The sequence below is a fragment of the Phaethon aethereus genome (assembly GCF_964289735.1).
Source record: "Phaethon aethereus genome assembly, chromosome: 4".
Taxonomy (NCBI): Eukaryota; Metazoa; Chordata; class Aves; order Phaethontiformes; family Phaethontidae; genus Phaethon; species Phaethon aethereus.
In genome coordinates this window covers 4,457,528-4,469,660 of record NC_138578.1, presented here as the reverse complement: position 1 = coordinate 4,469,660, position 12,133 = coordinate 4,457,528, and the positions used below count along the sequence as shown (strand labels likewise).

The window sequence follows — 12,133 nt, the reverse complement described above, 5'->3', positions numbered from 1 at the left end:
GCTTTATGGATTTTGTTTTATTTACTTTTCTTTTACTTCTTGTTGCAGATAATGTTAAGAGTTCTCGTCATTGATTATTGGCAGCTGCTGCATTCTGAGAAAAACTCTTTCAATTTAGCTTTCCAGATCCTTCGACTTCCCGGTCCAACAGCTTTATAACCTCACCAACAGCTTCATAAATGCACTGCAATGGTCACATGAACGTCTTGGGAGGGGAATCGGCACCTCTGCATCTCCTCATTCCTATGGCACTTTAGGAAGAGAGAACCAAAAAAGCAGCACGTCCAACAGAATTTGGAAGTCCTGCAAAAGATGAATCTAATCGTGAAGCTCCGCAGAAGTTTCCGAACGCTGGTCATTCTCCTGGCGACCTTCTGCTTGGCAAGTATCATCATTTCTGCCTATTACCTCTACACCGGCTACAAGCAGGAAATGGTCCTCATGGAAACCACCGGAGAAGCGGAGTGTGAAGACATCAAGCTTCTACCATACAGGTCCGTGGAGCTGAAAACAGCTAAGCCGATTGATCCATCTAAAACTGATCCCACCGTCCTCCTGTTTGTGGAAAGCCAGTACTCCCAGCTGGGGCAAGACATCATAGCCATCCTCGAATCCAGCAGATTTCAGTACCACATGGTCATCGCGCCAGCAAAGGGGGATATTCCCCCTCTCACAGACAATGGAAGGGGAAAATACACAATTGTTATATATGAGAATATTTTAAAGTATGTATCCATGGACTCGTGGAATAGAGAGCTTCTGGAAAAATACTGTGTGGAATACAGTGTTAGCATAATTGGTTTTCATAAAGCCAATGAGAACAGCTCCCCAAGTACAAAACTGAAAGGGTTGCCATTACATCTTTACAATAACGTAGCCCTCAAAGACTGTGTGGTAAACCCTCAGTCTCCCCTGCTGCGCATTACCAAAGCACCAAGGGTTGAGAAAGGCCCACTGCCAGGTGAAGACTGGACAGTTTTCCAGTTTAACCATTCCACCTATCAACCTGTGCTTTTAACTGAACTGCAGACCTCCAGACTGCCCCCGGCAGCATTGCCAAAGGCCGCTCTGTATGCAACCGTCATCCAAGACTTGGGCCTTCATGACGGGATTCAAAGAGTCCTTTTTGGAAATAACCTGACCTTCTGGTTGCACAAACTGATCTTCATTGATGCCATCTCCTTCCTGTCGGGGAAGAAGCTCGCACTGTCCTTGGATAGGTACATTCTGGTCGACATAGATGACATCTTTGTTGGGAAAGAGGGAACGAGGATGAACATCAACGATGTGAAGGTAAGGCAAGAATTGGGGGATACCATCCCAGATAAATATATATGTGCAGATGGGTATTTAGAGACAAAGCTTGAAAAAGCTGGGAAGCTCCTAGTAAAGGCTGAAAGTGCACAAGTCTAGCTAGCAGACACAGAAACCATAGCCTGAGTCTGTTTACCCACATACATACAGAGATGCATTCACGTATGTGTATATACGTTGATACACAGAGATGGCCTCATACAGTAATGCATATAGTGAATGTACTGGCTGCCTCTTGCTTATATAAGTTCTGTTCAAGGGCTTCACCCAGAGCACCCGGGTAACAAAGGAAACTTTCCATACCTCACAGAACAGAGATCTTTCCTCAAACTAAATAAAAGGATCTCTGTTTTTAGAGTAAGTTTGCTGCCGAGTTTTCTGAATTTTCAGGTAACACCACACATTTTATATTGCATTAATTTGTTTTTCCCTATGCATATACAGACATAAACATGTATGTATGTGGCATACATATACCACCATTTATAGGCATTTTCACTATTTCTGAACAGTAGACAGAACAATAGAAGATGGTTGCCTTTTTAAATCTCACATAACTATCACTATGTTTAAAAAGAACTAAAAGAGCAAAAGGAATAAAGCCTGAAAAAATTAGACACATTCTGACTTAAAAGAATTATCAGGATAATTTTCATTAGCAGACAAGCATTTAAAGTTGCTAGTGACAGCATGGAAGCATAACCTCACTTTAGCAAGTGACATAACCATCTGATATGATAAAAGGCCCACAGACTATTCTTCAGGGGCTCTTTTAAACTTATTTTCATAGTCTGTAGTATCCAGGGACACCATTAGATTTGTTCAGAGTAATTTTCAAACATGTGTGCAACTTGGAAAAAACAGACAGAACTCAATAGCATGACAGTTATTTCCCTGCAATTTTCCACATGTGGGAATTGTCATACGCAGAGATTAATTGAAGTTCCTAAGCTTGCAACATCACATTCTCAAACCTTTCTTGTGGAGGGTTTTTTGCCTGTAAATACCCCAATGCTTTCATGAGCAATAAGCCAGCCTTTTGTTTCTAAGCGCAGATTTCTATTTTTTTTATTAATTCTCATTTCCATTTCCACATCTTCTATAATGATCTGGATGAGGACGCAGATGAATAAGAGAGGTATCAAAATACCCAGCAAAAGCAGTAGTCATATACAATCAAAACAATTTTGCACATCAGAACAGTTCTGGTAGTTCTATTAGCCAAACCAGGCATATGAATACTCATCAGGGCTGATTGCTAGCACCAGGCACTCCAACTGCTGATGTCTTGAGATCTGAGCACTGTGCACAAGCTCAGTGATCAAGTGCTCTCCCTCTGGAAATACATGGTAAAATGCTCTGAGAAAGGGCTTGTATACAAGAGGAAATTAACTGAAAAGGCAATTGTCGAACAAGATTTTCGGCAATAGCCTTCCGCCTGCACATTTCAGAGAGCGTCTTTTTCTGATGTGGTTTGTTCCACTAAGGAAGTCTATTATGCTGCATTGGTTAAAGAGCCCCTTTTACTATACGGAGAGTATCCACACAGAGTCACTTGGAAATTCAAATCATACTTTTGACTGGAATAATCTCACTAGGCAGAAAACACTAAGTCACCTCCTTTATTATCCAGCCATCAGCAACATCACTAGGCAAACCTTTACACCTGTGCTTGGCAGAGCAGCCATGCTTCATTGCTCACTATAGGAGACACAGCAGAAAACTCCAGATCCAGGGGCTTGAATGGGAGCCGGATAGCAGACTCATAGCTGTTAAATGCATTCAGCATCACTTTTATGCGCTACACACATTTACCCATCTGAAAACCAAGCAGTCCGCATTGCTAACTATCTTGAAAATAACAAGAAAACGCATCTGCTAGGACTCAGACTTTTTTAAAAAAAAATTTTGAAGGAATAGGTGGTAAGTCTGACAGATTATGTTTGAGTCAAGGTATGAAGGGAAGCTTTCATTCTTCCCACATTTCTCCAGTGTTTAATTAGCATCCCACTTACATCGCAAAACCAGCAATAGTGCCACTCAGAGGATAAATCCCCGCCTCACCTCAAAAAAGAAATCGTGCCACAAACGTCAGCTACGGGGTGAAATCTTTTCCAGGCACAGGCTCAGAGCCAGTCTTGCCTCAAGTGCTCTTGTGAGGACAATAAAACTCCCTTTTAGTTGATGTTCACATGTAAATCCACTCTGCAGCTTGACCCATCCATTGATGTTCTTTCCTTAACATTGCGAGTTTCATTGCAGATCAGTTACCTGGTACAGATTTGTTCCTCAGGGTGTTTCACAAACATTTGCTACAGCAATCAGTCCACTCTTATAGACTGGACATTCCCAGAATACATTAACATTCAAAACAGGATGCTTGCTAAGGAACACAGCACCAAAATAAGAGAGCACTTTGGTTAGTTTACAGTAAAGGATAATTACAGCCAGTTAGAGAACAATCTCCCAAGTCACTTGGGGAAGGAGGGAATTAAGAACCAGTGGGGTTGCCTTCACCTCTTGAGGCAGAGCAGCTTCTTTGCTTGAAAGGCAAAAGTAGCAAAGGGAGACAATAGTTAAGAGGCTGATATTTATGTGAAGTCAAACTATTGCCATGCATTTTGAAGCAGCAGCTGTGGCCAGCTGCTCAGAGGGTTGTGTTTTTACGGCAGGTGGGAGGCTGTTTCTGACACAAGAGGCACATAAGATTTAGGGGCATGTTGTGCTTGTCCTGTGGGGTATGATAAGGGTAGAAGTGTGAATGGCTTTGATGGCTAGAGAGATTAGCACAGGCTCTGTATGTTGTTCAACAAGAACCTGGTAGAATTTGGACCATCTCCTTTCTTTCCTGAACTGCATATTACAGGTACATTTAGCACCAAACAAACAAAACCCAAACAAACAAAAACAGCCCCACAGTCCACATTTATCATGTTATGCACCTTAAAACTCATTTCATCCTGTTCCCTGCAATGCAAGCTTAAAACATCAGCACCAACAATATACAAGAAAATTTGTTATTTATACAGTGCTTTCAAAAATAAAACAAAAGAACCATATAAAGCGGTGCTTGTAATGAAACAATTTCTCAACACAGTACATTCCGCTGCCTTACGCCACATCACTACTTCTCCAATTCCTGCAGTTCTTAGCATTTGTTACTGCAAGCAGCATGGGTTCACTTTGCAGTTATACGGCCTCTCTGTTAGGCTCTGCTGAGGCACGTGCACACCCGTGTCCCTGGGGCACGCTTTCAGACACGGTAGATTCCCAGGTGCGTGCAAGAAAACTGCAAATGAACTGTTACACACCTCCTAAACTGTATGAAAAATACAACTAAATGACATCACTCTGTTCAACCTCTTAGGCATTTCCTTCCAGTGACCAAAAGTATAACAACTGCCAACCCAAAGGACACGCGACTAGAAATGAGTCTTCTGATAACAGTATTGATATGTAACAGTAAAAAGACAAGTAATGTCATTCCTGTGTAATTACTTGCTGCAACTCAAATGTTTTCATCCCCTCACAAAGCCGTTTCTCAATTAGGTGCTTCAGGGATATATATAGTTTTATAAAGGGTGGCATCAGCTAGAGAAACAGAGATTAGAGAACGGAGTTATTATGGGCTCTGTTTACCACAGAAGATCTCCTAGTCCCTTGTATTATAGAAGTTGTGCAAGGTCATAGCTGGCTAAGTAATTAAACAGGAACTCCACAAAGCCACAGAAAGCTATTTTCCCAAGCTTTGCAGAGATCTATCTTGAGCCTAGCAAGCCTCTGCAAATGAATTTCTCCCTTTCCCTCCTGCCAATATATTATCTCACTGCTTGATTTTAGAAGGCAAAAGACTCAAGAATTCATCAGTTAATTTGCAGAATTACTTAATTCATGTTCTTGCAAATTATATTGGTTCCCAGCCACACAAGTCCAGGATCACTGGCATCATTGATTTAACAAGACACACCCTAGAAACATGGGTTGCATCTGGAATTGCCATACAGAAAGAACACAAGACTTTTACCTTTAAAGTTGCCTTTTAACTGAGCACAAAGAGAGCTGCATTACCCAAACAAATAGCAAGAATTTTCTAAAGTCTTTCTTTTTCCTGTTGCTATAGTATGAGCTAGCACAGTATTTACTCACCCAGGAAGAGCTCAATACAGCGATCAGAGTTTTTTCAACACCTTTCACAAACGCACTTTCTATTCTTAACTCAAAAACCCCTACAAGATCACAATACAAACTAAGGCTCTTACTCTTTAACAAATAAAATAAAATAAAAACACATTAGCCTTTCCTTTTTCTACCCTCCTCTTAACTCTAGGATTTACACTGCAGCATAGCTTCCCTTCTATAGCCTTCTTCCAGGTGGACTCTCTCAGGAGCCACCTGCTTCCCTCTCTTCCCCCACTCTCCCAGCTGGAGCTGATAATCAAAGAGAAATTGCTCATCCCAGCACCATCATATCACAAAGCCCCTTTCTCTAAGAGCTGCACTTCCCTTTTCTATATTCCCTCTAATTATTGGTATAAGGGCAGAAGCATCCTTGTGCTTTTTGAGATCCTGTGAAATGATGGAGAAATGCTTGGGAATGTCCTTTGTGTTATTGTTGACTGCAGTCCCTCCTTCTCCTTGGAGCACCAAACAGCCTGGCTGCATTCTCCTTCCACTCCAAGCTTCAGTCCACTTCAGGGGAAATAAGAATTATATTAGTCTCTGATACCTCCACACTTCCACAAGTCTGCACTTTGTCTTTGACTTTCACCATCATTGAAATGCCTTGAACACTTAAAGGCTGTGACTTCTTGCTCATTTTAGTATTTTAAAGACAAGAATTGATGTTGTTGCATCTTTTCTGAGAATACCAAATTAAAGAGTACTGGCTCAGCAGGAGGCTGAGCTCAATAACTGAATCTCTCCAGCTTTTTCTGATCTTTCTGCAATGACAGTTGCTTTCAGGTGGAATAATTAGAAGCATCTGTGCCACATCACCAGATATGGCAGAATGATATTACAAAGCTGCAGGTGTGCATAGGGAGGGTAAAGCTCTCCATGCTGCTGTGTGCAAACCTTCCTCCCTGTCCATGCAAAGTCTAAATGCCCTTTGAAAGCAGGAATTTAATAAACTGTTGTAGACGGATGATCACTCCTACTTCAGTTCTGATGGGATGCCTTACCTCTTGTGCTGTTTGGAGCTGGTGGTACAGACCCAAGCCAGGCATGTGGATGAGGAAGCTCTATTTACCAGCAGCCAAGAACGCAGTTCTGCATCCCTTCGCAGAATTTGTCATCTAGTGTCACAGAATATGCCCAGCTTTCTGTAGAAATTTGCCAGCAGTGGTCAAGATCAGAATTAAGAGTCAGGGAGGATTATAATGGACACTTGGATTTCTAACTCTGGTTTCTGAAGAGTTTCTCTGGATGCTGTACTGTCTTGTACCTGTCCTACACTCACACCCAACTGTAGGGAAGATTATGATGGAAGTTACAGCAGCCCAATACCTCAATCTGTATCCAGTTACTTCCAAATGTATTCAATATCAATCCCCAAAATGCTCTGATGCTATAAATAGGCACTAGCCACAATTCATCTGTGGCTTTTTCCTTCAGCAGAAGCTGCAAACAGCAATCGCTTCCTTGCTGATAATTGGAGATACAATAGTCATCCCTGTAGCTTTTTTATAATAATAAACTCCTGCCAGTGAAGTAACCACAGCAATGGACAATACAGGGAGAAACTAAAAACAGAAGATGTATGAGCACAGGAGGCTAGAGGAGACAGCCAAGCATTAGTCATTATAAGCTGTGTTGCCCTTATGTCGCCTTTTATAGCACTTGAGAGTGGCAGTGAAGAACACAATGAAGTGAAATTCTGGAGTTCCCACTTTTCTGGAGACCCACTGGATGGTCTTAAAGACTTCAAAAATTAATTTAAAAAGCAGCTGAGAAGGCTTTATAAGAAAAATTTAATAATCAGACAATCTTTTAAAAAATGGGAGTGTCTCCTCCATTCTGCTTCAGCAGCGATGACAGTTCATTCAATATTTTCCTTGTTCAGGTCTCTTGAATCACCCAATTCTTTCTGCAGTAATTTGAGTGTTGAATAGTGCTCAAGTGCCTTGTCAAGATACATCACACAAAACGTTTCATACTTTTTTTGTTTCAATAAAGCCTGTTCTTTCATTCAGAATTTCAGTACTGATGTATTTAAAAGACACGATTCCTTTGCCATCAGCAAAACATTTATTTTTTCTCCTCGGCGGCCTGGAGGATTGACTGTCTATCTGAGTACCCTGCCTGAATTATAATAGATGTGGAGTTCTCTCATCTGCCAGGTTTCCCACTGAAGATAGGGTAGGTCTTGACAGTGTTTTATACAGTCATGACAGAAAACAAATTCTGGTGGCTCTAATTTTCTAGCTCTTCCATGTCATTAATTTAGACAATTATGTTCCTTCCATGTGTCCCACACATTAAAAGGGCACCTCTACCACATGGTCTAAGCAAGATTTTCTTGAATGTTTCAAAATTCCTTTGGTGTTTTCCTGGCCCAGAGGGCACACTGTTTTTTTGGCTGCAATGTTACAAGACTCCAAGCAGTGCAATTTGATATTGTTTGTACAAGCACCACAGAATTATCACAAATCTGAATTTTTTTTTCCCAAGAAAGGAAGTTTAATCTTTCACAAAGCAAGCAAATGAATTAAAAAAACCCAGAAAATTCATCCTTCATTCTTGCATCTTTTTAGCTAGCTGTAAGAACTCGATAGAACTTAATTTTGAAAAAGATTAACAATTCTGAAATTTTAAAAAACAGCACAATACCGTTTAAAATACAGAAAGGGCAGGTTTTTTTGGTTATTGGTCCAATTCAGAAGTATCCAGTACTCACAGCCTGTGCTCAGCATCATGGTCTTGTGACACATTCCTTTGTCTACCTTTCCACTAATTTCCTGGATTTGTACTGATTTCTCGAATCCCTTCTCCAAAATAATTCTGAAGTCATAGGTTATATCATACTGGAGTATATTTCCAGGATATACATGCTACTCCATTTAATTTAGCTTCATTTATTTTAATTTAAATCCTTTTCATAACATTTAGGGAATCCGTAGGAACCAAAAAACACATCTGTGTTATCTCAACCTCTCAAAAGGCCTACATTAACCTGAGTTTTAGAACAATGCATATTACTTAAAAAGAAGCAATAACAATTGCTTCCTGTATAGCAAAATAACACTCTATAAAATGATCAAATACCTTTCTAGAAAGGCTAGCCAATGCAGACATAGAGAGCAGTCATAATTATTGCCTTAAAAGCACTTGATGCAGCAATAAACACATTACCATGAATACCATATGTAATGCAGTTACTTTAGTAGCAGTGTTACTTAAGTAACTTTAAATATGCCTTCATCATCCAAATGTGAGCAGAAGAAGCAACACTTAGAGCAAAAGCTCAATTTAGTATCATTTGCATTATTCAAATGATTTGAAAATGGCAGTACTCAGAAAAAGGGTGACTAGATGGAAGGATGGACAAACAGATGGGATAATAGAGAAAATCTCAAAGAGAAAAGGAGAACTTTGAAACTTAAAATATTTAGCAATAATTAACTAGGCATTTTCTGCCCACCTCTGTATCATTATGTAGTATGAAAACAAATCTTTGTCTATACCTGTTTTCAAATTCTTCGATCGATCGATCAATCTATCTATACATATACCTATATACACATATGCTCACACAAAATTAAATCTTACAATCTTTGTCTGTTCTATGAATATGGCCTAGACCCCTTCAATTAGTACTTTTACTTTTGATGTTACATGTCCCCACCTGTCTTCTTTCCATAGAGGCAGAAAAATTTAAGGACTTTTAGGTAAAAGCTACCAAATTCCAGCTTATGTAGAGGGCAGAACAGGAGTCTAGCAAGAGCTACACCTCAAACACTGGGCTTGGTGTCCCTCTAAGGTGGAAAATTACTTTCTAGTAGATGGACAGCATCTATTAATTATCATTCCTGAAGGTAAGCATCACATGCCAGCATGTGGACTTCAAAACTGGTGAATTGTAAGCAGGTTACAATACGAGATAATAGGATAAGCTTCAAGCTAAACCTCCTGCTTCATTTCAGAAAAAAACACCTTTTGTCAAAATCTCAGATGTGATCATTGCTTCTAGTGAGCTGTGCATTCATCTACAGGAAGATTTAGGCTTTCCCCAAAGGGCTAGACAATTTTCATAAGGGTTTCCTTTTCCTCTGGACATATACAGAGTCCAAATACTTTTACAGAGGCATAAGAACAAATGACCTTCTGACTCTATCATTCCATATGAGTCATGCATAGCTAGGAATAGTTAGAATGAGTCATATATTGCTTTCAGAAGAGTTTGTCGGGGAGTAGTGCTTTGCATACAAACACATTGATTCATCTGGAGAAATTCACTTCATAAGAAACTGTTTTATTTAGGAAATTTCATACGGTCTGTGTGTAGCTACTTTAAAAAATAAACAAAAAAATGAATTATTTCATTGAATGTTTGAAATTGTGACAGTTTGATATAGTTATTTCACCGCTGAAGGGGACGTCTGTGCATCAGAGATTTTCTTGGGGTTTTTTGCAGTGATCATAAGAACACACACAGAACAAATCAAATTTGATGAGAAAATCATCCTGCCTTTTATGTTTATGTCACCAGATAATATTCTGGTGACTGGCCAAGCAAAAGAAGGTGAAATCGTGCAAAGCATGAGCTGTACACTATATGATTCATTATGGTTTTCCATCAGATACCGACTAGTTAGACCTGATGGTCAGTTTTTGACCTATGACCATTGGCACGGCAACTCTCCAACCCTTTATGGAGACACAAATCAAAGCTCTCCAGCTTAAGACCTAAAGCACCAATGGCAAGTGATGGATAAACCCTTCGTTATTTGCTAGTGTTTAATGGATCTCTCGGGAAGGTCTGGTAGGTACACCTATCATAGCTGTAACGCCAGCTCCTGTGAACAGGTACACATTTGGGAGTCTTCAGCACCGAATGGTGCCTATCAGTCTCTCGCTTTATACCAGACCCTGTGGCAGTACAGTATCACTAGGGCCTTCAAAGGATGATGGTAAGAAACAGCAGATGGTTGACTTTTCAGATACCAGTCTCCTGAATCTGTGCACAACGGGCTAGCACTGCACCAGCAGTACTGAATGCTGATCCATCCATCTGTATTGTCAGGTTCCAGTAGTTATAGTTTCAGTTGATTCTAGGGTGGGTTTTTTTTGTCATTGCCAAGATATATAGCAGGCTAAACCAGAAATACATGGGAGATGGCCTTGTTCTCCATTAGCATGGCCCATGCTACAGGGGCATTCCACTGCCAGTGTCCCAGAAGGAGAAGCAGCCATAAGTATAAAGCTCTTTTTCAACTGCTTCAGCTGTTTCCATACTAGGGTTGATTGGGAATATTTGTATGAAGACGCACTACGGTGCTGATGCTATTTGGGGCCAGCAGTTTGCAGCACCCATGCAACTTCATCTATCCTCACATGAAGTTACAGAACAGTGAAAATGTGGACACCATAGTGCTGGGAAATTCCTGAAAAAATCTTCCCTTCCCATAGACTCCCAAAGCCTCGCTTAGGAATTTTATGAGACCACTTTATTTTTTTGCTGCACGCATGCCTGGAAGCACCTGCTAGGGGTTAGATGTTAACACATCTCAAATGCGAGCCCCAACTTTGCTATAGGGGCACCCCGACTCTGTTTGCAGAGATGACTGTTTGCTGCCCTGCTCCTTTGAACCCCCTCACAGAGAGACTCTCACTTCTTTCATGCCTTTTGCTGCCAGTACAGATTACTCGTTTGCCAGGTCGGGAGAGCTCCCGTTTACTTACTGCCGTACACGTGCTGCCAGCAACAAAGCTCTCCAGTACATCCCTCTGCTTCCTCAGTGCCAGCCTATTCTCAGTTCAGTAGCAGGGTGCCAACATCAGTGTTAGCTTACCCTTCATTTTCATTTCGTGGCCTTTAATGTCTTACCCATACATTTCTTAGCACTGCTACACGCATGTCCCTTTTACGGGGCCTGTTCTGAATGCACAGCGGTGCCCTTTCCGAGCGATGTACAGGGATGTAGTGTAGCTTCATAGCCAGCTGTAAGCATTTTCTGCAGGCAGCAAACACAATTACTACATAAATAGAGGAGGTGAGAGGAATAAAACTTTGTTCCTTATGGGCCAAACGTACAAGGCAATGTTTCTACAGAGATTTTCTTAGAGATAAGAAACAAAAGTAATTTGAGGACTACTGCCCATAGACCATCATCACCCACAGAGAGGAAGCCACACATTACATTTTTGTTTTGATAGCAACCTTTTGTACTGGAAACATTGTCCTAATAAAGCAGTACTTCTCCTTACAAATAGTCTTCTCTATGTGCCAGAATATGCGGGGGTCCTAAAATCAAGGTTTCTAACTGTTTATGAGATTCATCTGCACAGGACCTTACAGTAAAAGTGTCTTTTCATTTATTAAAATCATATTTCTTTCACATTCTTGTTTTTACTATTGACTATGATGTTGTAAAAAAACCTCACTAGTTCTACAATACTTACATAAAAAAGATTTTTGATTGTTATTAATTCATTTCTCAAAAAAAATTCTTTTGCATCTCATGGGCAATTATAGTATTACAATATAAGACTATTTCACGATTTAAACATGTCATTTCATGTGGACAAGATTCCTACATTTGTAACGGAAATATTAAATATATAAATTATAATTTCAATAGTTACAATATTTTGTATAGAA

The 12,133-nt window shown here is 40.3% G+C and overlaps 1 protein-coding gene across 1 annotated transcript in view; it reads left to right on the top strand.

Annotated features, from left to right (window-relative positions):
• Positions 1-312: 312 nt before the first annotated feature.
• Positions 313-12,133, top strand: part of LOC309404849 (bifunctional heparan sulfate N-deacetylase/N-sulfotransferase 4) — a gene marked incomplete at its 5' end in the record, with an annotated part of 83,009 nt that continues 71,188 nt past the window's right edge. The window contains one exon of the mRNA XM_081999471.1: positions 313-1,293. Coding sequence (XP_081855597.1) covers positions 313-1,293 — 981 coding nt within the window. The remainder of the gene's footprint in view (positions 1,294-12,133) is intronic.